Below are 27,722 nucleotides of genomic sequence, written 5' to 3'. Positions count from 1 at the left end.
AACCTGTTTTCTAATCTAGGATGGACATAACGCCAACACTCTGTTGGATTGTGATGAAAGACATGGGCCTTACTGTTAAAGAGTATGCTAATTTCTAGGCACTCAGTGGTCCATCAAGCAAAAATTTGCCTTCGTGTAGCATCTACACACATATACTAATTCTAGTGTTGGACATACAGATGCTTATTAAATGTGCCACTATTACAGTATACTCAGAGGAGATCAGTATATCAAAGATATCTGCACTCCTACATTTATTGCAGCACTATTCACAATAGCCAAGGTTTGGAAGCAACCTAAGTGTCCATCAATGCTTAGATGAATTCATAGAGCAAATGTGTTCCATAAACACAGTAGAGTACTATTCAGCCATAAAAAAGAATGAGATCCTGTCATTTGCAACAACATGGATGGAACTGGAGGTCATTATGTTAAGTGAAATAAGCCAGGCACAGAAAGACAAACTTCACATGTTCTTATTTGTGGAAACTAGAAATTAAAATAATTGAACTCATGGAGATGGAAAGTAGAAGGATGGTTACCAGAGGCTGGGAAGGGTAGTGAGTGGGTAGGGTGGGGGAGGTAGGTGTGGTTAATGGGTACAAAAAAAATGAATAAGATGTAGTATTTGCTAGCAAAAAAGGGTGACTATAGTCAAAACTAATTTAATTGTACATTTTAAGAGTATAATTGGATTGTAACACAAAGGATAAATACTTCAGGTAACAGATACCCCATTTACCCTGATGTGATTATTACACATTACACGCCTATATCAACTATCTCATATACCCCCTATATCAAATATATATACAACTACCATGAACCCACAAAATTTTTTTCACTATTATAGTTTAAGATTGTCACTTAAAAAATGATATTGTCACCTAGATCCTCGTACAGACTGTTATTCCATTTCCTTAGAGTAGAATGTCCTCAGCCAAAACAATGCCAGCAGTGTCCCTCTGCTGATATTCAAATTATAATAGCAATTTAATGTTAATAAAGAACTATGGTTTAATGTCAGTTTGAACCCAGATTATTCTCTGCAGATTGTAAGGGCCTCCCTGGACAGTGCAGATTTAAAAAGGTTATGTGACTAAAGAGAAAGCACCCTGTCTCTTGTCAGGACAGAGTAGGGTATGGACACTCTAGGGGAAACCCTCCACACTTCTCCCCAGTAGAGAGGATCACCCAGGAAAACTTTGTACCAGATCACAGCAGAACCTGGCAGGACTCTGATCTGCCCCCTCAGACACTGCCCACATCTCCAGAATAGAATTCTCAGACTCAGCCTTCTTGTTTTGACTTAGCCCACCTTTCTTCAGCATCTAGTGGTTTTCTTCCTCTTTCTCTGTCTGTCTTTCTCTTTCTCTTTCACCTGTTTTCACTTCTTCACGTCCTGTACCTATGTATCACTTACCTGGTAGCAGCACATAATGAAATCTTTTCTTCCATTTGTATGATAGGTAGGAAATCGCTGGTGGAGTTAATACATTTCTCATTATACAAAGTGAAACAAAAAGCTAAGAAACCTAGGCCAGGCACAGTGGCTCACGCCTGTAATCCCAGCACTTTGGGAGGCCAAGGCGGGTGGATCACCTGAGGTCAGGAGTTTGTGGCCAGCCTAACACGGTGAAACCCCGTCTCTACTAAAAATACAAAAAAAAAAAAAAAAAAAAAAAAAAAATAGCAGAGCATGGTGGCGGGCACCTGTAATCCCAGCTACTCTGGAGGTTGAGGCAGGAGAATTACTTGTACCTGGGAGGCGGAGGTTGCAGTGTGTTGAGATCGCGCCACTGCACTCCAGCCTGGGCAAGAGCGAGACTCCGTCTCAAAAAAAAGCCAGGTGCAATGGCTCACACCTGTAATCCCAGCACTTTGGGAGGCCGAGGCGGATGGACCATCTGAGGTCAGGAGTTTGAGACCAGCCTGACCAACATGGAGAAGCCCTGTCTCTACTAAAAATACAAAATTAGCCAGGCATGGTGGCGTGCGCCTGTAATCTCAGCTACTCGAGAGGCTGAGGCAGGAGAATCACTTGAACCTGGGAGGGAGAGGTTGCAGTGAGCCGAGATCACACCATTGCACTCCAGCCTGGGCAACGAGTGAAACTATCTCAAAAAAAAAAAAAAATTAAGAAACCTAAACAGGCATAAATTCAGACATTCCCTGGGTCAGTGATCTCTATCCCATGTGAACCTATTTAATAGGAAATGTTAGAGAATTTCCCAAATGAATGTTTAGACCTCCTTCCCATGCATTTATAACCCAGCTAGGTTGAGATATACCTCAACCGTTACTTATGAAATTGACTTCACGCAGACCTTCACACCATTTCAACAGTCTTTTTCCTTAGTGTATGCATTGCAGAGAACCTCAAACCTCTGCAGAAAGTTGGCATGCCTAAGATTTTTTGGCATCTTGTTTTTGAATCTTATATTGGGGAATCCTTAAAGCGAGTATGTGCAGCTACTTAAAATAGGAAAAGTGTGCCACCTTCTGGCATTGAATGTCTGTTGATTCAGTTCAAGTCTACCTGTCTTAAGTGATCCTATCTGCTCCTATTTCACATATATTTCATGAAATTTAGACCAAAGGAAAAACACATTTTGTATCTTTTCAGTAATTTTTAAAATTTGAAATAATTTCAACAGACTTTGAAGCATTGCACATTTTGCTTAAATAAAGTAACATTGTTTCCTTCAGTGTGAGATTAATGAGATTTTGTAAGTACAGTTCCATGAAGATTTCTACCCAAAAGCACTTCACGGGCAGCATGGTAAAGAACATACGTACAGGGCCAGGCAGGACAGAGCAGTGAGAAAACACAGAGCCCGTTCAGTGAAAGTAAAGGCTCTGATGGGTCAAGGGTGATGTGTAGGAGCAGGGAGTTGTATTCCTGGGGAAGACAATAAAATGATCACAGCTTCATCTGATGAATTCTAGCTTGAGTCACAGCATGCAGGAAGAAGTGGAGCAGATAGAAATGAGATCGTTGCAGCAATGGAGGCAAAAGTGTGCAGAGAGAGTGCATACAATTCAGCAGGAACATCATTAAGAACCCAATAGAGAAACAGAGAGCATGAATTGTTAACTTTCAAGATAAAGGTATATGACACATGCTGCTAGCTTCAAAAGCTTGTATTTAACATTTACTGTACACATTTCTGACTTCCAGCTCCTAGCAACTTGTTTGCTAGACCTCAGCAATATTCCCAGATGTCCCCTTTTTCTTTTTTTTTTTTTTTGAAACAGAGTTTCGCCCTGTCACCCAGGCTGGAGTGCAGTGGTGTGTGATCTCGGCTCACTGCAACCTCTGCCTCTCAGGTTCAAGCGATTCTCCTACCTCAGCCTCCTGAGTGACTGAGACTACAGGTGCGTGCCACCACCTCAGCTAATTTTTTTTGTATTTTTAGTAGAGATAGAATTTCACTGGGTTAGCCAGGATAGTCTCAGTCTTCTGAGGTCATGATCCACCCGCCTCAACCTCCCAAAATGCTGGGATTACAGATGTGAGCCACCGCACCCAGCCTGTGTCCCCTTTTTCTAGATATTGCCAAGGGTGTGCATCATATATGTGAAAGAAAAATATCTTGGGCCCCCAAAATCACTAAGCTAAAAGGAAAATTCAAGCTGGAAACTACTCAGGGCAAATCTGCCTCCCATTCTATCCAGTCATCCTTCTGCTCACTGAGATACATGCGTATCTGATTGCCTCCTTTGGAAAGGCTTATCAGAATCTCAGAAAATGCAACCATTTGTTTCTCATCTACCTGTGCCCTGGAAGCCCCCTCCTTGCTTTGACTTGTCCCTGTCTTTCTGGAGGGAACCAATGTACTTCTTACATACATTGATTAATGTCTCCCAACTCCCTAAAATGTATGAAACCAAGCTGTGCCCCGACCGCCTTGGGCACATGTCATCAGGACTTCCTGAGGCTGTGTCATGGAAGCATGTCCTCGACCTTGGCAAAATAGATTTTCTAAATTAACTGAGACCTGTCTCAGATTTTCAGGGTTCACTTATATAATGATAAGCCATGTTTGCTGTAGTTAGCACCCAGCATCTTCCATGAAGGCAGAAACCCACAGTTCTGTCTTCAAAAGACTTCACATTACCACTGCTGACGCTGCCCAGTCCCTGACTTCCTGTCAACTGCTCGACACACACAATCTCCACAGGACCAGGCGTAACGAGATAAAGATTTAATGTTCTTGGCACCCAAACTCTAGTTGAAGAAATGGCCTTTATTTGGAGTTCTCCCCTGATAACCACTGGTGGAACTGAGGGCTGAGAACACTTACTTTAAGGGAGCTGGGTGGTGCTGTGGAGGGGGAGGTTGGCAGCCGCTAGAGAGGAGGGGAGAGGGTGGGGCAAGCAAGGGCAGCTGGGGAAGGTGAGCTGAGAGCTGCTGCCAGTGAGGAGGAGGGGAAGGTGGGACTTGGATGAGGAGTCAGAGCAGCATAGAAGAGGCTGAGATTCACATCTCAGTTGTATGGAACTGAACTGGAAGGCAGGCAGTGCTGTGATAACTTAAGCTTTTAGGAAATCCTAGAAGTCACAGAGTTTTGTAGTTGCCCAGACCACGGAAACAGGAGTTGGAGGCAAATCATATTCAGATCTCAAGAGCCAGGGAGGTTCCAATACCTGGTAATGCAGATTTCATATCTAGTCTGGGAGGTGAGCAGTGGCAGTGAGAACCTTCTCTCAAAGAAGATTGCAGATTAAACTCTGTCTCCACTTGTTTTCTTATTGTCTGTGGTGGCTTTGACTCAAGCAGAGTTGAATAGTTGTGATAGAGACTGGATCACCTGCAAAGATTTACTATCCAGCCCTATTAGCACATTTGGCAACCCCTGGCCTCGAGTATTAATGAGCCTTTCAGTGTGCAAAGAAAGGCCTGTATCCAGGTTGGGGGAAAGACAAACTTCTCAAGAAGAATGTAAGTACAGAAGTCGCAGAGAGAGCAGGAGGGCCATGGAAAAGAGTGGCTCCAGCCCCCATGGCAGTCAGGAGCACTTAAAAGGCTTCCACGTGGCGGCTCCAGTGATTAGGCTAGAACAAAGTTAACTGATTAACTTTCAAGAAAGATCAGAGAAAGAGCTGGTCTTGGCTAGAAACATTGGCTCTACCACAGAATAGCAATGATAAGGGAACTCTAGAGTGAAAACTGTGCAGAGGCCTAGAAAGGTGAGGACAGACAGAGGGACTTTGCGGGCAGGAATGAGATGAGGCTACAGATCTCTTGCTCACATGCACCTTTGAGCATTCATTGGGGAAGTCTGATAGCAGTATTAGAAATTCAAGGAAAAAACAGAGCTGGTTTAGCAACGTGATGTGATTCAGACTGTTTTCACCGGAATCCTTTCATTCTCTCCCTGCTCACCAAATCCCCTTCCCTTCTACTTTATTATTAACCCTTGGAAACTCAGCTTGAGAATGACTGGCCCCAGCCCTCTCCCAGCACCAACTCTCTGCATTGACACAGCCCCCATTCCAGACTGGTCAGGATGTCCCAGCTGTGGCACAGACGGTTATTTGCCACAATGTCCCTTCTCCCCTTGTTCCTGGCCTCCCAGAATAAAGACTACACTTCCCAGCTGATATGCTTTGGATCTGTGTCCTTACTCAAATCTCATGTCAAACTATAATCCCCGATGTTGGAGGATCATGGGAGTGGACCCTTCGTGAATGGTTTAGCACCATCCCTTTGGTGCTGGTCTCGCAAACAGTCCTCCAGAGATCTGTTTAAAGGTGTGTAGCACCACCCCCTCACTCTGTCTTGCTCCTGCTCCCATGTTAAGACACCTCACTCCCCTACCTTTTGCCTTCTGCCATGATTGGAAGTTTCCTGAGGCCTCCCCAGAAGCAGAAGCCGCTATGGTTCCTGTACAGTCTGCGGAACCATGAGCCAATAAGCCTCTTTTATTTAATGCGAGAATAAACTAATACACCAGCTTCCCTATGTGTGGCCTGAAGACTTCATTCTGGTCAACAGGAAGCAGTCATGTTGCGTAACAACTCAAAGCAAGCCTTACCAGACAGCTTGTGTGTGCCCTTTGTCCCTTCTTTCTGCTTGCTGTTTTAGAATATGAAAAGTGGTAGCCAGAGCTCAAATCTCTGTTCCTAGATGGCATGCTAAGTAGCCACAACATGCAAAATGGACCTCTGGGTCCCTAAAGTGGCAGAGCCCCCATGCCTCGGGCTTACCTCTAGACTACTGTGCCTAAGAAATGCCTCTCATTTAAACTACCGTTTTTCCCCCAGGAAGTGAAGCTGTTTCTTTCTCCCATTAGTACTACCACACCAATTCCAACCAGGAAGTTCCTGAGAAGAAGGTGCTCAAAAAACAATCCCAGCACTTCAGGAAGCTGAAGCAGGAGGATCACTTGAGCCCAGAAGTTCAAGACCAGTCTGGGTGACATAGTGAGACCCTATCTCTACAATTTTTTTAAATTAGCTGGGCATGGTGGTGCACACCTGTAATTCAAGCTACTGGTGGGGAGGGGGTGAGGTGGGAGGCTTATTTTATCCCAGAAGCTGAGGCTACAGTGAGCCATAATTGTGCCACTGCACTCCAGCCTGGGTAACAGAGCAAGACCCTGTCACAAAAAAAGAAAAAAAAAACATGGACAGCAATTATGTCATGAAGAGGCTTCTGTGCCCTCCAAGCACCTACATTCATTCCTGTTTTGTTGATGTTCTAGGCTAAATATTACCAAGGTTAGAATTTGGCACAAAGGAGACAGAGAATCCTAGAAAGATTTTAAAGCTACTCTTACCTCAGGGAAAAGGTTTTGAACACTTTCCCTTCAATTCTTAATATCACAATTGATATGGTTTGGATTTCTGTCCTTGCCCAAATCTCATGTCAAACTGTAATCCCCAATGTTGGAGGAGGGGCCTGGTGGGAGGTGACTGGGTCATAGGACGGATTTCCTCCTTGCTGTTCTTGTGATAGTGAGCTCTCATGAGATTCGGTTGTTTAAAAGTGTGTAGGCCCTCCTCCAAGCTCTCTTCCTCCCACTCCAGCCATATAAGACGTGCCTGCTTCCCCTTCACCTTCCACCAAGATTCTAAGTTTCTGGAGGCCTCCCTAGCCATGCTTCCTGGACAGCCTGCAGAACTGTCAATTAAATCTCTTTTCTTTAGAAATTACCCAGGTGCAGGTAGTTCTTCACAAAAATGTGAGAACAGACTAATGAAACAATCAACTCATGGCTCTAACACAAAAAATATAGGTAAGTTCAAAATTAACATGATGTTACCACATCCAACTTTTCTTTATTCTTGAGAAAAAAAGTCCAAGATCAAAGGAAAGCACCTGTTTTTAGTTAAACCCTAATATCTTTCTCAGGGCTTATTGCAGTCTGGCCATATGTCAAGCAGGTCTGTCCAATGGCTTGGAACATAGACTTTTGCACTGAAACTTTAAAAACATTACTTGAATTAGGACTACACACACACAAAAAAAAACAAACAACAACAAAAAAAAAACACCTAAATTCTAAGTGAACACAACTATTGCTGAGACCCTGAATTTCAGGAAATAAAGATGGTTTAAAACTCAAAACTGCTCATCAAAATAATCATGCAGGTCAGACACCACTGCAGAACCATCACTGCTCAGAGGAATTGAGTCAGCAATGACCGATCTCATCATCTCTTCGTTAGCACATAAGCGGTTCAACTTGGGATAAGCAAGGAGTCTCTGCAGAGGTACAAAAAATTTATCTCCAACACAGAAGGGTTTGGGAGAGTTCTCTATCTTGGCTTTCTCAACCTCTGTGAAGACTGGTCCAAAGCATGGGCAGGGGGCCTTTGAGTCTTTGGGCTTATCACCCCATTCCCCATCCTGTTTTTTCTGCCGTGGCAGGTGGCTCACTCTCAAGCTTTCCACTTGTTGGGACACCTCATTAACCAACACAAGTTTAAAGAACCTTTCCTGCTGTAAGCTCGGGTACGAGGTGGTAAAAACCTAAAGGGAAAAAACAAAACACTTAGAATATGGAAAAAATTTCAAAGCCATCAATAACTTTTTTGCCATGTAAGAATAAATGTACATATTGAATATATGTCAGATCCTACTAATCATACATGCCTCGATTACAATGGGAATCAAATTACTGACACACAGACATTAACTATCTGATGCTAATGCTCAATGCCTCCCAGCCAGGTTTCTACCAAGTCACACAAACCCAGTATTCCTACTTGGTATTACAGGGGAAAGGGCAAAAAACGAAAAATGGTTCAGTTAAAAGGGAAAATGTGGCTAAGTGCAGTGGCTCACACCTGTAATCTCAGCATTTTAGGAGGGTTGGGCAGGAGGATTGCTTGAGGATGGAAGTTCAAGACCAGCCTGGGCAACACAGTGAGACCCATAGTCTCTATGGAAAAAAAAAGTAATTAGCTGAGCATGGTGGTAGATGCCTGTAGTCCTAGCTACTTGGGAAGCTCAAGTGGGAGGAAATTGCTTGTGCCCAAGAATTCAAGGCTGCAGTGAGCCATGATTGTGCCAATGCACTCCAGCCTGGGTGACAGAACAAGACTCTGTTCCTAATTAAATAAATTTTTCAAAGAATGGGAGGATGTGTTTCTTCTTCTTGCCTCTTTAAACCCAAAGGGTCTAAGAAGTTTGTAGGTTCAGTCCTAAGAGTCATGTCCTAAGCCAACTGGAGAGGAACTGCTGCTGGCTTTCCTTTTTACTACTGATAATCCTAACAGATTACAAAAAGAGTCTGCTGAAGTATTGCTTTGAAGTATTCTAGGTGTTTTTTTGTAGAGATGGAGATCTCATTATGTTGTCCAGGCTGACCTCGAACTCCTGGGTTCAAGCAATCATTCTGCCTTGGCTTCCCAAAGTGCTAGGGTCACAGGTGTGAGCCACTGTACCCAGCTGCTCTGAAGTATTCTAAGACGACTCCAGCAGACCATTGCCTTTAATGCACCTTGAAACATAGCAAAAGGACAGGCAGTCTAAAAGGACACCATAGGCTAACTCTGACAGTAGTCATGGGGCCTGAAAATTTCTCCTAGGGTGAACCACAAAGCAAGGTCATTTACGCTTATCTCTACTTTGGGGATTCTTACCCCAAAAAAGTTCACCACCCTAATGTACTCTAGCCCTGATAGGGACCTCACAAAGAATACTCACAGCTTTATAAACATGCTGATCATGCTGCTCTGAAACACATGATTCCATTGCCTTTCCTCCATTTTTCCGGAAGATTCCTATCTGGGTACAGTATCCAACATTCTCAGCTCCAGCTGGTGGTTCCCCAACACCAGTAAACTCTACAGAGTAATCATAGCAATTTGCCACATATAAAGCCCTGAAATCAAAATGAAGACAGCAATCATTTGTCTAAATGTAGAGCTACTGTTAAATAAAGAACCATTTCTGGTCAGCAGTACAGTAGAACATGAAAAATACAAAGAACATAAATACTTCCAAGTTTCAAATTCCTAACCACTAGTGTATTTATTTCTATGACTAATCAAAGCAAGGATATAGTGTCAGTTTCCAATTCACCCTAAGAGTATAGAAGAGAAAAGGAACATTATGGACAGGGTGTAGGGGTGAACAAGGAAACCACAGGGGCTCAACCCAGCCACTCATTTGGGTTTGCAATTACACCAGAAAACATGACCAATCCCCAGGAGATACCTCGGGGCAGGGGCCTGAGGCTCACTCTCACTGCCCCAAACCTTCCCTCTGTTTTGTTCATCTCCATGCCAATACTACAGATGCCTTCACATAAAAGTGACCACATACCCTCCTCTCCACGCTTGCCCAAATGACCACACACCCTTTCCATACTTGCCCAAATGCAATGGCCCCTTTGTGATCCTATTACATACTAAGTCACAGGTTGGAAATCAATTTTATTGGACGAAAGTACAAAACAATTTAGGCGATATATGTGTATCAACATTTATTTTTAAGATTTTAAACTCCCACAGGATCCCAAATAAACAAAAATCCTTCTGAACTTACCAGGTTTGAAACTCCATTCTGGTCCACTCAAATTTATGATCTGAATCTCTGAAGGTCACTGATGGGAACAGGGGATTGAATTCAGAGTTTGGTGTGCTGATGACAATCATGGATGGAGACAGGTACCCAAATACCACTTCAGGAAATCTGGCGAGATCACCTGAATCTAAATGTTCTATTCTAAAATGGTTAATGAGAAAGATATAATAAAATCTAGCTTCATTTGCACCTATTTTTCTAATTGATTTATCAAAAATATTTTTCATATGTATATCAATTTCTCCCTTCTTTCAATATGTAATAATGCTTACATGACCTAAGAACAATTATTCAGGCTGGGCGCAGTGGCTCACATGTGGAATCCCAGCACTTTGGGAGGCCAAGATAGATGGATCACCTTAGGTCAGGAGTTTGAGACCAGCCCAGCCAACGTGATGAAACTCCATCTCTACTAAAAATATAAACATTTGCTGGGCATGGTGGCACATGCCTGTAATCCCAGGTACTCAGGAGGGTGAGGCAGGAGAATTGCTTGAACCCAGGAGGCAGAGGTTGCAGTAAGCCGAGATTGCACCACTGCACTCCAGCCTGGGCGACAAGCAAAACTCAATCTCAAAAAAAGAAAAAAGAAAGAAAGGAAAGAACAATTATTCACATATTCTCATCCTTTCCTACCCCCCAACTCCACCTATGATGTTCACTTATCCAACTAAGGTCCTTTGCTGTGCTCTACAGCTTCATTATCAATACCTCTAAAAAAGAGTCTCTGAGGTTAAACCTCCCTGATATAATGCATCAGGGAGGACAATATCACTTCTACGATACTCTTGTCAAAAATGCAGTCCCTGAATTTGATAATGAGGAGACACTCAGATTGAGGGACATTCTAGAAAATAGCACATTATTCTTCAGAAATATCAAGGGCAAAGAGGACCAAGCAGAAAGCTGCACAGACCTGCTTCAGATTAAAGGAGCCCACGCAAACATGACAACTAAATGCATTGTGTGATCCTGAGCCATTTTAAATTATAGCTAAATTTTAAAATAGCTATAGAAACACATTACTGGAACAAATGATGAATGCTGAATATGGACTTAGATGAGGTAATAGTACCGTATCAATGTTAAATTTCCTGACAGAGTTATGTGGTCATGATAAGAAGTCTTTGTTCTTAGAAAATATTTACCAAAGTATCTAGAGGCAACAGGACACAACATACTCAATCTACTCTGAGATGGTTGAGATAAAAAAAATACATGTAGAAAACTGTAATTTAGAAAAAAAGACAAAGTAAATAGGATCAACTATAAACAAGTGGTAAATCTAGGTAAAGAATAGCCAAGAGAATACCTTGGGCCAATCCTGCAACTTCTGTAAATTTGTAATTATATAACAACTAAATGTTACCAAAACAGGATCTGACAAAGTTTTGCTGCCATCCCATCAAAGTCAGTATATCCTAAGGAAACTGGATATTGACAAAAATGCTTCACACAGTCCTAAGCTTCTATGCAATTCCCAAGAAAATTAGGAGCCGGCTGGGTGCAGTGGCTTACACCTGTAATGCCAGCACTTTGGGAGGCTGAGGCAGGCGGATCACGAGGTCAGGAGCTCAAGACCAGCCTGGCCAACATAGTGAAACTCCATCTCTACTAAAAATACAAAATAATTAGTCAGGCGTGGTGGTGGGCACCTGTAATTCCAGCTACTCAGGAGGCCGAGGCAGGAGAATTGCTTGAATCCAGGAAGCAGAGGTTACATTGCAGTGGGCTGAAATGGCACCACTGCACTCCAGCCTGGCTGACAGTGCGAGACTCAGTCTCAAAAAAAAAAGAAAGAAAAAGAAAATTAGGAGCCACATTAAGCTGTAGAGAGACAATCTCCCGCCACAGGCTGCAAGGACATCCCCATATCACCGCTAGGCCTCTATTTCTCAGCAGGATGGTGATGGGCAGAAACATCATGACCTTTCATCCAGTTATAGGAAGAAGCACTGAAGGTGAACTGATGACCTGTTTCACTAGTCAGTAATGGTCTTCAAGCTGCCAAATCTAGCTGTTTCTTGAGTCTTGGTTTTTTTTTTTTTTTTTTTGAGAAGGAGTTTTGCTCGTTACCCAGGCTGGAGTGCAATGGCGCAATCTCGGCTTACCGCAACCTCTGCCTCCTGGGTTCAGGCAATTCTCCTACCTCAGCCTCCTGAGTAGCTGGGATTACAGGCATGCGCCACCATGCCCAGCTAATTTTTTGTATTTTCAGTAGAGACGGGGTTTCACCATGTTAACCAGGATGGTCTCGATCTCTTGACCTCGTGATCCACCCGCCTCGGCCTCCCAAAGTGCTGGGATTACAGGCGTGAGCCACCACGCCCGGCCCTTGGGTCTTCTTATTCTTCCTGACTTATTTGCATCACCAGTGCAAATACTACCTACCATAACCACAATCTGTGTTACAAACATAACATAATTAGAGGGAAAGTTATTGCTTTATCATACACTGGAAAATAAGAAAAGCTGAAATTAAATGAGCTAAGTATTTATTTCAAGAAGTTAGGAAAACACAGCAAATGAAACCCAAAATGAGCAGATGCAAGGAAATACAAAGGGGTTTTTATTTTCTTTTTTGAGACAGAGTCTTGCTCTTGTTGCCCAGGCTGGAGGACAATGGCGCAATCTCAGCTCACGGCAACTTCCACCTCCCAGGTTCAAGAGATTCTCCTGCCTCAGCCTCCTGAGTAGCTGGGATCACAGGTACTCACCACCATGATCGGCTAATTTTTGTATTTTTAGTAGAGACAGGGTTTCACCATGTTGACCAGGCTAGTCTTGAACTTCTGACCTCAGGTGATCCGCCCACCTCAGCATCTCAAAGTGCTGGGATTACAGGTGTGAGCCACCACGCCCAGCTCAGAAGGAAATTTTTAAAAGCAAAACATACACACACACTATTAAACCTATGACCTACCCAGTAATCCCACTCACAAGTGAAGTAAAATTTGCCTTTGCACAAAACCGGTATGTGAATGTTTGTAACAGTTCTATTTATAATCACCCTAAACTGGAAACAATCCAAATATCTTTAAAATGGGTGAAGAATGAAAAGTGGCACTTCCATACAATGGAATACTACTCAGGAATTACAAGGGACCAACTACTGACACACAGAAGAACTTAGGTAACTCTCAAAGCCATCACTGAGTGAATGAAGACTGTCTCAAAGGTTATAAACTGTATGATTCTATTGTCATATATTCTCAAAAGGACAAAACTATAGTGATGGAAAACAGAGGAAGGTGACCACAAAGGAGTAGTGCAAACTAGGTGTTTGGGGTGATGGATTGTTCTGTATCTTGATCATAGTAATGGTTACATTAAACTATGTGTGTTTAAATTCACGGAACTATACCCCCTAAAAATCTTCAATTTTACATGCTATTTTTACATCATCATAAAGTCAAAAAACAAAGTAGGTGTAAATATTTGCTATGTGTATCACAGTTACCAGGCTAATTCCCCTAATATAAAAAGAAAGTATATGAATTAGTAAGAAAAACACCAACAATCCAATAAGAAAAATTTATAAAAGAAACACATAGTTCAGAGAAATGCTCTGAACTCTGGAACAGGTGAAAATGTAATACAAGAAAAATATAAATTCAAACTACAAATTAAACTTTCCTCCTATCAGACTGTCAAAGATCAAGTTGGATAAGACAACACTGGATAAATCACATGGTGAAGGGGTAGGAAAATGAGCAATCGGCATGTGAATCAGTACAACTCCTAACGAGGGCAGTTTGGCAAAGACTTTCGTGGTGGATGCTGCTAGTTTTCCACCAAATTCTACTCTATTCTTCCTCCATAGTAAGAGTTGTCACAGGCATATAGCTGCCCAGTTACAGGATCCATTTTCAGCCTCCTTTTCAGCCTGGTGTGACCACAAGCCTAAGTTCTCATAAACGGAAGGTGAATGGAAGAGATATTTGCCCTTCTGGGTCTGGGTCTTAAAATATTTAGCATACATGCCTCTGTGATTTTCCCCTCTCTCATTAACCAGGAGAATGTGTCTGTGACCCAGCTATGACCACAGATAGGTTTAACACTCCAGGGGACAGTAGAACAAGACACAGGAATTTGGTTTCTGAGTGACTTCAAGGAGCCAAGCCACTGCCAATCATGGACCAGTCAGTGGTAGATCCATAACGTGAATGTGAAATGGTGAAGCTGTTACAGAATACAGTATGGCAGTTCCTCAAAAAATTAAAAATAGAATTACCATACGATCCAGCATTTCCATTTCTGGATATATACCCAAAATAACTGAAAGCAGGGCACAAATGGATATTTGTATACCATGTTCAGAAGAGCATTTTTTTGCAATAGCCGAAAAGTGGAAACAACCCAAGCGTCTAGCAACAGATAAATGCATAAACAAGCTATGGTATATACATATACCATGGATGATTCAGCCTTAAAAAGAAGGAATTTCTGACACATGCTACAGCATATGAGTAAACCTTGAAGACATTATGAGAAGTGGCATAGCCAGTCAAGTCACAAAAGGACAAATAATGCCTGATTCCACTTATAGAGTCAGAAAACAGAATGGTGGCTACTGGGAGGCAGGAACTGGGAGTTGTTAACAGGTGGGTAATTATTTCGGTTTTGCAAGACAAAAAGTTCTGTGGACGGATGGTGGTGTGGCAGCACGACAACGTTAATGTATTTAATGCCACTGAACTGTACATTTAAAAATGGTTGATGTGGAAAACTGTTATGTGTATTTTACCACAATAAAAACAAAAATAATAGAGGGGGTACACAGGTTTTAAAAACGGAAACACTAACTTCAAGGAGGACAAACTGGATATATTTAAATATGAATGATGAGACCAAAATACTATGAGTAGATTTTCTTATTGCCTGTTGCTGTTCTAAACTTTTTTTTTTTTTTTTTTTTTTGAGACGGAGTTTCGCTCTTGTTACCCAGGCTGGAGTGCAATGGTGCGATCTCGGCTCACTGCAACCTCCGCCTCCTGGGTTCAGGCAATTCTCCTGCCTCAGCCTCCTGAGTAGCTGGGATTACAGGCACGCGCCACCATGCCCAGCTAATTTTTTGTATTTTTAGTAGAGACGGGGTTTCACCATGTTAACCAGGATGGTCTCGATCTCTTGACCTCGTGATCCACCTGCCTCGGCCTCCCAAAGTGCTGGGATTACAGGCGTGAGCCAATTATATATGGCTTCTTTGTTCTTCAATTTTGTTTCCTATAACTAATATGTTACATTAGGCAACAGAAAATACAAAAAAAAATACAAAGTAAACTCTCTGCTCTAGAGGAGCAGTACCTATTACTAAAAATTAGAAATCAGGTGGGGTGTAGTGGCGCACACCTTTAATCTCAGCACTTGGGGAGGCCAAGGCAGGCAGATCACATGAGGCCAGGAGTTCAAGACCAGCCTGGCCAACATGGTGAAACCCCATCTCTACTAAAAATACAAAAATTAGCTGGGCATGGTGTCATGTGCCTGTTATCCCAGCTACTCAGGTGGCTGAGGTAAGAGAATCACTTGAACCTGGAAGGTGGAGGTTGCAGTGTGCCAAGATCATACCACCACTCTGTCCAGCCTGGGTGACAGAGTGAGACCCTGTCTCAAAATACATAAATGCATACATACATACACAAATACATACATAAAGAAAAATTAGAAATCAACCTGAACACACAACCAGGCAAACTGACCACAGAGCAAGCCCCTTAACTATTAAATGTCATTAAGAAGCACCTATCTTGGGTTTCTAAATACCAATCCCACTTTAAAAGAAACAGAGCTCCTTCGAGAAATAAATTATTCCAGGACTAGAGAAGAAAAAGTAGAAGAGGGGCCTGACACATCTTGGATGTCAGAAAGTGCTCAGAAAAATGAGACCTATCTCTAGGCTCAGGAGCCAGCTCATTGGGGCCCCCACTAGCCAACCCCACTAGACAATTTGAAGAAGTGCAGAAATAAATCACAAACTATCAAAAAATAAGAATTCATGAGTTCACTTACTGATAAATAAATAAGTAAGTGGGGAGACGGAGGGCTTTTGCTCCTGGTAAAATGCCAAGGGTTGACTGGTAAATGTCCAGAGGTAGTACTGGAATAGCAGTAAATATCATTTGCCACCGTTGTCATAAAGATTGGGCCAGACAAGAATCACTGATGATGCTAAATCTAGAGGGAAATATGAATGAGTGACAAGGTATCTGCATAATCCCTATATGTCTCCCTATAAATTGTAATGGAAAAAGGCAAAATCAAAACAGTAATTACACAGTGGAGCAAACACCTTGACCGGGGGCAGGGGAGAGGGAATCAAAATTAATGTCACCAAGGAGGGACAGATGGACATCATGTGGTTCCAAATGGGAGGCCCTGAGAAGGACTCAAATAACCTCTGCAGTGTTCCGCAGTATTCCAAAGATGCATAAGCTGAATCTAATCAATGGGAGCCCAAAATGAAAAAGTACTCTTGTTAAAAAGGGGGACAGGGGACTGGTTACATAAAACCCCTTGCCTTGGAAATAAGCTGAATTTTTCCCTTTTAAGTTGACATGTAATAACTGTACATATTTATAGGATGCAGAGTGATAGTTTGATACAGGTATACAATGCGTAATGATCAAGTCGCAGTAATGAGGATCTCCATCACCTCATTTATCACTTATTCATGCTAGAAACATTCAAAATCCTCTTCTAGCTCTTTGAAAATACACAATTGTCGTTAACTATATTCACTCTACAGTGCTATAGAATAAAACTTATTCCTCCTATCTAGCTGTAATTTTGTATACACTCCCTATCCTCTCCTCCTTGCTACCCTTCCCAGCCAATAATAATTCTACTTTCTTCTTAAATTTGAGCTTATTTTTTAAGCTCCCAGATATGAGAACATATGGTGTTTATCTTTCTATGCCTGACTTATTTTACTTAATGTCCTCCAGGTTCATCCATGACAATTTCATACCTTTATATGGCTGAATAGTATTCCATTGTGCATATATACCACTTTTTTTTTTTTTTTTTTTTTTTTAAGACAGAGTTTCATCCTTGTTGCCCAGGCTGGAATGCAATGGTGAATCTATCTCAGCTCACTGCAACCTCCACCTCCCAGGTTCAAGAGATTCTCCTGCCTCAACCTCCAGAGTAGCTGGGATTACAGGCATGTCCCACCATGCCCAGCTAATTTTGTATTTTTAGTAGGGATGGGGTTTCTCCATGTTGGTCAGGCTAGTCTTTAACTCCTGACCTCAGGTGATCCACCCACCTTGGCCTCCCAAAGCGCTGGGATTACAGGTGTGAGCCACCGCGCCTAGCCTATATACCACATTTTCTTTATCCATTCATCTGCTGATGAACATTTAGGTAGATTCCATATCCTGGCTACTGTGCTGTAACAAACACTGGGGTGCAGATATCTCTTCAATATAACCGACTTCTTTCCTTTGGATAAATACCCAGTAGTGGGATTACTAGATCATACAGCAGTTCTGTTTTCAGTTTTTTGAAAAATGAAACAGCCTCTCAAAACTGCCTCAGCCACCCTAAGTGCTGGGATTACAGGCATGAGCCACTGCACCCAGTTTTTAGTAATATGTACTGCTCCTCCAGAGCAGAGAGTTTACTTTGTATTTTTTGTTTTTTCTATTGCCTGGTACATATTAGTTATAGGAAACAAAATAGAATGAAGAACAAAGAAGCCATATATAAAGTTTAGAACAGCAACAGGCAATAAGAAAATCTACTCGTAGGTATTTTGGTCTCATCATTCATACTTAAATATATCCAGTTTGTCCTCCTTGAAGTTAGTGTTTCAGTTTTTAAAACCTGTTTTCCATAATGGCTGTACTAATTTACATTCCAACCAATGTTCCCTTTCTCTGCATCCTTGCTAGCATTTATTGTTTTTAATAACATCCATTCTAAATGGGGTGAGATATCTCACTGTGGTTTTGATTCACATTTCCCTGATGATTAGTGATGTTGAGCATTTTTTTCATATACATGTTAACCATCTGTATGTCTTTTGAGAAACGTCTATGCAGGTTCTTTGCCCATTTTTTAAATTATTTTGGAGTTTTGGGTTTTTTGCTGTTGAGAGCCTTGTATATTCCCTTGCATATTAACCCCGTGATAAACACTTTGCAAATATTTTCTCCCATTCTATAGGTTCTCTTCACTCCATTCTTTCCTTTGTTGTGCAGAAACCTTTTAGTTTCATATAGTCTCATTTGTGTATTTCTGTTTGTAGCCTGTGCTTTTATAGTCTTATTCAAAATCTTTGCCTAGACCAAAGTCCTGAAGCATTTCCTGTTTTCTTCTAGTACTTTTATAGTTTTGGGTCTGCATTTAACTCTTTAATCCATCTTTATGTTTATATAATTTCATTATGCATATGTATATGCAGTTCTCCCTGTACCATTTATTGGAGACAGTGTCCTTTTGCCAATGCATGTTCTTGCTGTCTTTGTTGAAATCAGTTGGCTGAAAATGCATGGATTTATTTGTGGGTTCTCTCTATTCTGTTCCATCAGTCTATATGTCTGCTTTTATACCAGAACCATGATGTTTTGATTACTACTGCTTTGTAGTATATTTTGAATCAGGTAGTGTGAGGCCTCCAACTTTTAAACTGAATTTTTTAGTAGAGGCAAAGGGCCACATGTATACCGTTAATTGATTCAGAGAAAAAATAACTCTACAGGGAGATGAAGGTAGGGGGAACAGGAGAGGGAGGGTGGAATGTACAAATGATTTTAAAAGTGAGGAAGGTGTTAACATCTGGATAAAGGGGGTATAGGTATTCTTGGTACTATGTATTTATGGTAATTTATCTGTATACTTGAAATTTCTAAGTAAAATGTTAGAAAAGAAGAATAAAAAGATATACCTAACCAATGAGCAGTTTTCTTTACAAATAATAATTAAGACCTAAGTATTTAGGACACTAAGATCACTCAGACTTATTCATGTTTTTCAAATGAACAATTATACAGTAGAAATCAGTTTAAAACTTACAATTCAATACACGTTATCAAGTCAAATCCAAGCAAACGAGAGTCTCTCTCCACAACAGACCCATGATACAATGTGATGGTCAAATTTAGATCCCGAGGTTTCAGAAAATCACCCAAGAAAGGAGCTAATGTATCCCTGCAAAATAATTATTGAATAAACATTCTGAACACGATCTATTTAAAAATTCTCACTAGCTACAAACTCAGATCCTCTGATAATTATCTTCTACCTATATTGATATAAGTCTGACATGGCCTGTTTTCCTTGTCTTGATATATTAAATACCAGGTCATAGGGAAACTTCCTGTCACAATGGGAAGTTACTAGCCAGTGAGAAAAAGACTTTGAATATTTAATAGTGTTATATTGTTTTCATTTGTAATAGTTTTGGTTTTCCAGCTTTAGTTTGATTCAGTGATTTTCAGATTTTTGTTCTTTAGAAGATCATTCTTGAAGCAATCTGTGGAAATCTAATGTATATATGCTATATACACATGAGATAGGAGAAATGCTATGGTTCAAAATAGAGGCAATGGCCTGGAGCCTTGGCCTTAGTGTTCTGGGGAATTTTAAATCCTCTGCTATAAATTATCATAGTGTCTAGCATTAAAGTGATGAGATTTTGAAACTGAATTTGAATATCTGAAATTGAATTTGCAATGCTTCTACTATTATAATCATTTAATTGAGGCTATACTTTAAGTTGGTAGCAATAAAATACAGGCATTTTTAGTGTTATGGCAAATCCTGATTATTCAGTGAGTTGAAGATCCCTAATAGCTCCAATCTTTTAAGACAAATATAAAATCAACACTTTTTCTAAACTCAATTAATAATGTCATTAGTTTTATATTAATGAATAATTCTTCCAGAAACTAGGTATTACCCTCTCCATCGTAATTTATCCTCATTAATATCTACTCCAACAAGCAATTCAATGCATGGATTGACTTTTAGCAGCCTTAAGAGTGAAGTATCACCACATCCCAGGTCTGCAACCTGTAGATGAAACAGAATGTTATTTCAAAGACATTTACAGCCAGAAAAGTATGATAAAAAACTTTTATTTCTGAGGAGGAGAGAGGGGAGTACATATCAGTAATAAAATAATAAAACCATTATATGGAAGGATTTTTTGGTAGAAGATTCTACACACACACACAAAAACAAATTAACCTGAGACTTTATAAGCCCATAGGCAAATTTCTATTTGCTCACAGTAAAATAGAAAGGTCCACTCCTATTCCAGAACAACTATTATTGCCTATATTGAACTAATAAAAAACAATTAGGTACATACTGTTTTCCCATTCAGAATCAGAATTTGGAGTCTTAAATATTCTCAGCATATTTCAGCAAACAAAGCTTTCTAAAACTTTGCTTTCATCCCTCAAACATTAATTTGATTAAACAATTACCTCAAACCATCTGAAATTCCATACTGAACTCTGAGCTGCCAAAAAGCCAATTTTAGATGCCTTACCTGAATACACATGCCTAGATGGCCACAGAGATGTAAACTAACACCTGCACCTTGGTGTACAAGTGTGAAACAGTAGTGGTGCAGTTAAGGAAAACCTTTACATGCAGGAATCTTCACTGAGTCTTCAACATCAAGCAGAAAAAGAAAGCTTTCATCTAGAAATTCACCTTACCTGTATCTAGTTCACATCCAATCCATTAGTACAGTAACCAGGTATGAATATAAGTATGTAGGTTGTACGCAATTATGCCTTTACTCTGAAATTAATTGAGAAGGCTCACTATGATCTAATTTTCTTTTTGAGACAGGATCTTGTTCTGTTGCCAAGGCTGGAGTGCAGGTGATAACAGCTCACTGTAGCCTCAACCTCCTGGGCTCAAGGGACCCTCCCACCTCAGCCTCCTGAGTAACTGGGACTACAGGCACATATCACCATGCCCAGCTAATTTTATTTTTCATAGAGACAGGGTCTCACTATGGTGCCAGACTGGTCTCAAGCTATTCAGCTGCCTCAGCCTCCCAAAGTGCTGGAATTACAGGTGTGAGCCATCACACCCAGCCCATTATCGTCTAATTTTAAAAGAACCACAATACCTGTGGCTACAATACCAGTTTGCCTGGTATTTTTAGAGCATTTAGCTCTAGAAATATGGTACCTACAAGATCACATCCCACTACAAAATCTCAAGATTTTCTTCACATTTGAACCTGGCAATACTGAACTCTACCTAAGCCCTGTGTTTCTGGCATCTGTTAAAGGAATTCACCTATGCTCTGTGTTCCAGGGAAGGGCTCACTGCAAAGAACCACCCTCCTCCATAAAACTTAGGTAAGATTCCTTGCGTTTCCATTCTTTGCCTCAAATGACTGGCATGACTACTTGTCCCCATTGATCAATGGGAAGAAAATTTCTTTTTTAACCACACTTTATTTGAACTTTCCTCCTTCCCCCAGGGCCCTGAACTTTGGCCTGAGGAAAAAGCCCCCTCCTCAAGGCTCCCCATTCTACTGTCCTTTCAAACCACCCTTTCATCCTACTTCCCTAGTTTCTAGCTTTGTTCACTTCTCTAGTAAAAGAAAAATCCCTTTTGCTCAACTCTTGAGACACTTGCGGATCTTGTGGTTACGGCCTTCTCCCTATTGCAATAATCCCTGTGAAAAGTCTCTCCACACTAATGCATTCGACAAACCACCTCATAAGACTAGTCTACTAGTCTTAATAATTAAATGTTTGGAAAGAGAAAAAATACCTACCTTCTTGGGCTCATGTTGCTCCACTAAATTTTTAACAAACTGGTACCGCTGCCTGTATAGTGGAGGTTTAAACTGAATTACCGTCTCCCTGGGAACTTCTTCAAAATTACCGTCAACCACACTACTGCACTAAAGTTCACAAACAAAAAAACACGGGTTCTAAATCATGCATGACTTCAGAAATTAAATAAAGAAAACCCTTAATTTCCCCCAATCTCTTCAAAAAACACATTGGCCTTCACATACCCCTTGTCCTAAAATCATTAGGGAGCACTGTTTCCTCCACAGTTCATCTAAGCATCCTTTCGTGCCTTTTAGTAAGTGAGAATCTGGCTCTATGCTCCCTATAGCTTAGTTTCAGCTGAAGGGAACATTACTAATGAATATATTCAATGAAAACAACTAGAAGCCTCCAAGCCGAAGGGACATTTTGTGGAGTGAGTTGCCAAAGCCTGTGGTCCAGATAGACAGGAGGCTGGAAAATATTTATAATGACTGACACACACACACACTCTTAAACTTTTTTTTTTTTTTCAAGACAAGAGTCTTGCTCTGTCACCCAGGCTGGAGTGCAGTGGTGTAATCTCGGCTCACAGCAACCTCTGCCTCCCTCCCAGGTTCAAGCAATTCTCTACTGCCTCAGCCTCCTGAGTAGCCAGGATTACATTACAGGCACACCCCACTATGCCCGGCTAATTTTTGTATTTTTAGTAGAGACAGGTTTCACCATGTTGGCCAGGCTCTTCTTGAACTCCTGACCTCATGATCCATCTGCCTTGGCCTTCCAAAGCGCTGGGATTACAGGCATCAGCCACCATGCGCTGCCAACACTCTTCTCTTTTTAAGAGAAATGGGGTCTCACTATGTTGCCCACGCTAGATTAAAACTCCTGGGCTCAAACAATCCTCCCACCTCAGCCTCCTGAGTAGGTGGGCATCAGTAGGAACATTCCACCATATCAGCAAAAGACTCTCTCCCTGACCAAACTTTAGTCAGGTTTCTGAGCCATCTTCTTGAACAGACCTCAATCCTGGCCCCAAACTGGTCTTTGGGCTGCCTAGCCCAATTTTAACAAGAATACTTCTATGTCAGTTTAGGCAGAATCTTCTACCCCTGATATCCGATCACCCTTAATAGCTGGTCAAATTCTTCATCCTTGCAATGTCCTTATTGCAACAGTCTTCAATAAAGTCAGACTAATTTTTTCTTTAACATGACCCCAAGAAAAAGCAGAATTTATAAGATTAATCTGGAACAGTTGTTACTCTGTTCCATTATAGAATAGTCCAGAGGATATCTGATATCTAGTATAGCACTGTCCAATAAAGATAAAATACAAGTAGGCAATTTTCTTGTAGCCCAAGAATTGTAATTATAATTGGAATTAATTAAAATATTTAACCCAATATATCAAAAATATAATTTCCACATAAAATCAAAATAAAAGTGAGATTTTAGATTCTTGTTTTACATATTGTCTTCCAAATCCAGTGTGCTATATATTTTGTACTTCATTTCAATTCCAAAATTTTCATCAGAAATACAGAGACTTTACATTTAAAATATGCATTCACACACCCAAATTATTCCAAACATACTTTTTTTCCAATAATGAAATCAAATATCCATTTTTAAACTTAAAATTAAAAATGAAATTATGAGCCTAGGTGGTCAGCTCTGCAGTGAGTCGTGATTGGGCCAGTGCATTCCAGCCTGGGCAACAAAGCAACACCCTGTCTTAAAATAAAAAAAAAAAGTTAAAGTTCAGTTCCTTAGTTCCACTTAGCCACATTTCAAGTGCCCACTTGCCATGTGTAGCTACTGGACAGCAGGGAGCTACAACCTAGATACTCCCAGTGTGGTTTCCAAACCAGTGGCACCTTCACCTAGAAACTTTAGAAACACAAAAGCTTGGGCCTCACCCTAGACCTCCTTAAACAGAATCTGCAGCTTATCAAAATCCCGGGTGATCCACATGCACTACCACATTTGGGAAAACACTACTTAAGAGTGTTTTTAAAATAGATTTTGCTACTTTAACAACTAGTGATAAAAATAAAAACATTTATTTTACTTACATACACCAAATGTGAATCTTTCATCTATGTATATACTCTTGTTTACCTCAACCAACACCCCAGGAAATGTTAGGACCTAAATGTGATTAATTTTGCTTGCAATTATCTCACAATACATCCAGGTAGTAATTTCTTATTTTTTTGAGACAGATTTTCACAATGTCACCCAAACAGGAGTGCAACAGTGCAATCTCGGCTCACTGCAACCTCTGCCTCCCGAGTTCAAGCAATTCTCCTGCCTCAGCCTCCCAAGTAGCTGGAATTTCAGGCGCCCGCCACCACGCCCAGCTAATTTTTCATATTTTTAGTAGACATGTGGTTTCACCATATTGGTCAGGCTGATCTCGAATTGCTGACCTCAGGTGATCCAACCACCTCGGCCTCCCAAAGTGCTGGGATTACAGGCGTTAGCCACCACGCCCGGCCTCATCCAGGTGGTGATTCTTAAGAGTCAAATAAACAGCTAAGAAGCGTGGCATTACCTGTAGATTGTTTTCTTCCATTTTGTTTCCACGTTTTGTTGAAACAAAAATGAAGATTTATCCTGCAGGCTCTATTTGAGAGAATCAGCACTGACTCAGCTGTAATAAATACAAAACCGTTTTTTGTTTTTGTTTTGTTTTGTTTTACAAAACCGTTTTTGCAAAGAGACACCTGAAGGAAATAACTGCCTAGTTCAGTAGGGAAGAATGAAAGCCTCTTTCTTACTCCTTACTACAGTATATAATTTAAATAGAATGCTTAAAAGTAACGAATTCACCTCTAGGTACTAAAAAAAAAAAAAAAAAACCGAAAGCAGGACTTGAACAGATATTTACATACCGAAGTTCACTGTAGCGTTATTCACAATAGCCAGTCTGTGGATTAAATGTAGTCTACATTTAATCCACAGAATGTATCCAGTATTTTTTCAGACATTCGCAAGCAGGCTCAGAAAGCGTAACTTTTCACTACGTCAAACCCTGCTAAGAGCAACACCCATTCTTTCCCTTTACTATCATTAACCGTTCAATTTGATACAAACGAAAAATCTTAGGAGTTCTGCCCATTTCATTGCTAACAGCCTCAACTTCGAATTTTTTCAAAAACAATTTTTCCACATATGGTCAAAATGAAATTTCGAGGGGGGAAACATTCCCCTGATAAGCCAGAGATGCTCCAACATCTATCCAATTCACTCACGAATTCGAATTTAAATTTTGGTTCTCTATTGCACGTGTCTCCATCAACTAGACTTTAGTCTGAAATTTAGGCAACTTGTTAGTCACCAACTTGTAGTATGAAACCGTGCTCACTGGAGCCAACGCTTCTGTCTTTGTACAGGCCGTCGCTTCCATCACCTTGCAGTAAAAAGCACGCCCAACCGGAAAAGCAAAGCTCTGCGCGGAGCCGCCAACGTCTTCAACTCTGGGCGCCGCCCTGACGCTCGCGCACGCGCAGCCTCGCTGCGTGGCGCTACCGCCGCGGCCACGCCTGCGCCCACACCTAAACCTGGGCCGTCCCCAGGGGCTCGCCAGCCTCGTGCACTCTCACGGTCAGCCCTGGGCCCTGGGAGCCCCATAGTGCGCTGGGCGCCGTCCCTCCAGGCTCTCGGCTCCGAGGCGTCGGTTTTGCGTATCGTAACGGCCGCTGTGGCGCATGCCCGGAAGCCATTTTCAAGGTCCTCGCCCGAGGACCACTGCGTTCGTCGCTCTGCGTACCCAGCCAGCGCGCGGCTGAGACCCGGGCCGGCGCGGCGGCTGTTTGCGAAGGCCCCCGGCTCCGAGCGCGTCCCCAGACCGCGAACAGGAAGGCGGCTCGGGCTCGGGCGGCTGTTGGGTTCGTAGCACTCCCGAGGCGCGGCAAAGGCCTAAAAAACGGTCCCGGCCAGCGAAAGGCGGCAAGAGGAGTAGCCAGGCTCCGCGCGAGGCAGCCAGCCACCGCTTCGATCCCAGAGCAGTCCACCGGGGCCTTAAAGAACTCTAGGCTGGGTGAAGTTGGCCCAGTGACACCTGCGCTTAGAAAAACATTATTTCCGCTCCCAACGCCCAACCCCCCGACCCCAAACTAGTTTTCCCCGAATGCTTGTGAAGAGAACTGTCGATCTCTTAGAAAAGTTATTGTATCCTGCCCTCTTTCCCTCTGGAGACTACTTAATATATATAAGTACTTTCTTTCCTGTATGTGATGGAAGAGTATACAGGGTGACAGGAGGGACGAAGCTGCCTTCTTTGGGGGAAAAAAGATGCAAAAACTGATGTTTTTACTACTGAATTAATAGCCTATTAATATGCCATAAATGATATATTGGAGCTGTATTTTTAAACATTTAACACCTAAATGCAAAGCACTATGCTAACAGCTTTAGGGTAACAGAAAGATAAATTACACCAATCTTGTTTTTGGTATTTGGGGAAGTCTAGTTCCATAGGTAAGAGGTACATAACTAAAGATTAAGCTTCAAAAATTCAAGTTTAAGTCCCGGCACAGTGGCTCCTGCCTGTAATCCCAGGACTTCGGGAGGCAGGCAGATCTTGAGCCCAGGAATATGAGACCCTGTCTCTACCCAAAAAAAAGAAATTAGCTGGGCATGGTAGTGCCTGCCTGTGGTCCCAACTATTTGGGAGGCTGAGGCAGGAGGATCACTTTAGCCCAGGAGTCCCAGGCTGCCGTTAGCTATGATTGCACCACTGCCCACCAGTCTGGGTGACAGAATCAGACCATGTCTCAAAAGAAAAACGCAATGGTACTTTCACATTACAATTTGAGAGGTCCCTGTTGACTTAGGGAAACTAGTTTTAGCAGACTGTCTTCATTAAAGGAGTGTACACCTTACTACAGGATATAATTTAAATAGAACGTTTCAGAGTAAATAATAAATTCACTTCTGGGTATACACTCAAAACAGGAATTGAAACAGGTTTTGGACACCAGAGTTCACAACAGCATTATTCACAATAGCCAAAATGTGGAAACAACCCAAATGTCAATTAAAGAATGAATGAATAAACAAAATGTGATAATAGGCATAAATGGGATATTCAGCCTTTATTTTTCCAATCACAGAGTTTCAGGAAAATCAACCTTTAAAAGGACTGAAATTCTAATTTGCTGCCACATGGATGAATCTTGATGACATTATGCTGAGTGATATAGTCAGTCACAAAAGAACAAATATTGCATGATTCCATTTATATGAAGTACCTAGACTAGTCAAATTCATAGAGACAATGTAGAATGGTGGTTGCTATGGGCTGGAGGAAGAGGGAATTGAGATTTTTTTAATGGGTACAGAGTCTCACTTGGGGGTCATGGAGAAGTTTTCTAGATAGTGAGGATGGTTGCACTGAACTTAATGCCACTGAACTTGAAATTTGTTAAAATGGTTTTATGTATATTTACCACAGTTTCAAAAATTTAAAGGAAAATTTAAAAGTTAAAATTTATATATACAGGATTCCTGGATCTAGGCTGGTTGACCCATTTATCAACTTGAACTCCACGTCTAGTTCCCTCTCCCTGCCTATTTCATCATTCTCCTGCCCTCCTACTCTCAGAGTCTGAAAAATCATCTTTGACTCTATCCACTGTCCTTCCCACACTTGGACAATCACCAAATTTTGACCTCTTCAAGCTGTCACCTACCATCTGCTCTTGCCTACAGCTAATAGCTTAGCCTTTGTCATCTCATCTTATTATAACTCATCTTTCCTTCCTCTACCAGGTAATCCCACTGAGTTACAGACCATGTAACGTCTTTTTAGAGTGAATTTGAAGTCAAATAGGCCTTAAATCCTGATTTTACTATTACTGCATAACCTTTGGAAGTTGACATTCTCTCTGAGTGTTAGGGTTTGGTTTTTTT

The 27,722-nt window shown here is 41.4% G+C and overlaps 1 protein-coding gene across 3 annotated transcripts; it reads right to left on the bottom strand.

The window, feature by feature from the left end:
- Positions 1-7,497: 7,497 nt before the first annotated feature.
- On the bottom strand, positions 7,498-25,250 carry HENMT1 (HEN methyltransferase 1). Of its 3 annotated transcripts, none has more exons than XM_012468018.2 (8): positions 25,174-25,250; positions 24,361-24,459; positions 21,801-21,929; positions 19,950-20,062; positions 19,064-19,198; positions 10,004-10,183; positions 9,161-9,338; positions 7,498-7,981 (listed from the first exon to the last, which is right to left on the bottom strand). In XM_012468018.2, the coding sequence occupies exons 2-8, from the start codon at positions 24,379-24,381 to the stop codon at positions 7,571-7,573; spliced, it is 1,167 nt and encodes a 388-aa protein (XP_012323441.2). In that variant the 5' UTR covers positions 24,382-24,459; positions 25,174-25,250; the 3' UTR covers positions 7,498-7,570. The 3 variants fall into 3 exon arrangements, with proteins under 3 accessions (XP_012323441.2, XP_021527624.2, XP_064228820.1); XM_021671949.2 differs by having other exon boundaries at positions 25,219-25,232; XM_064372750.1 differs by lacking the exon at positions 24,361-24,459 and having other exon boundaries at positions 25,174-25,226.
- Between the last annotated feature and the right edge of the window lie 2,472 nt (positions 25,251-27,722).

The sequence above is a fragment of the Aotus nancymaae genome, unplaced genomic scaffold, assembly GCF_030222135.1.
Source record: "Aotus nancymaae isolate 86718 unplaced genomic scaffold, 86718_ANA_hifiasm-v0.15.2.pri h1tg000007l, whole genome shotgun sequence".
In the NCBI taxonomy this organism is placed as follows: Eukaryota; Metazoa; Chordata; class Mammalia; order Primates; family Aotidae; genus Aotus; species Aotus nancymaae.
The sequence above is the reverse complement of the archived record's forward strand: the minus strand, read 5'-3'. Positions and strand labels throughout refer to the sequence as shown.

What these genes read in the sequence shown, in the direction of transcription:
- HENMT1 (XM_064372750.1), bottom strand. Translation starts at nt 25,215, where the DNA reads ATGGAAGCGACGGCCTGTACAAAGACAGAAGCGTTGGCTCCA. An exon ending in TTGATAACGTGTATTGAATT is followed by an intron (nt 10,184 to 19,063) that starts GTAAGTTTTAAA and finishes TAACCATTTTAG; the next exon opens with AATAGAACATTTAGATTCAG. An exon ending in AGAATGGAGTTTCAAACCTG is followed by an intron (nt 9,339 to 10,003) that starts GTAAGTTCAGAA and finishes TTTTGATTTCAG; the next exon opens with GGCTTTATATGTGGCAAATT.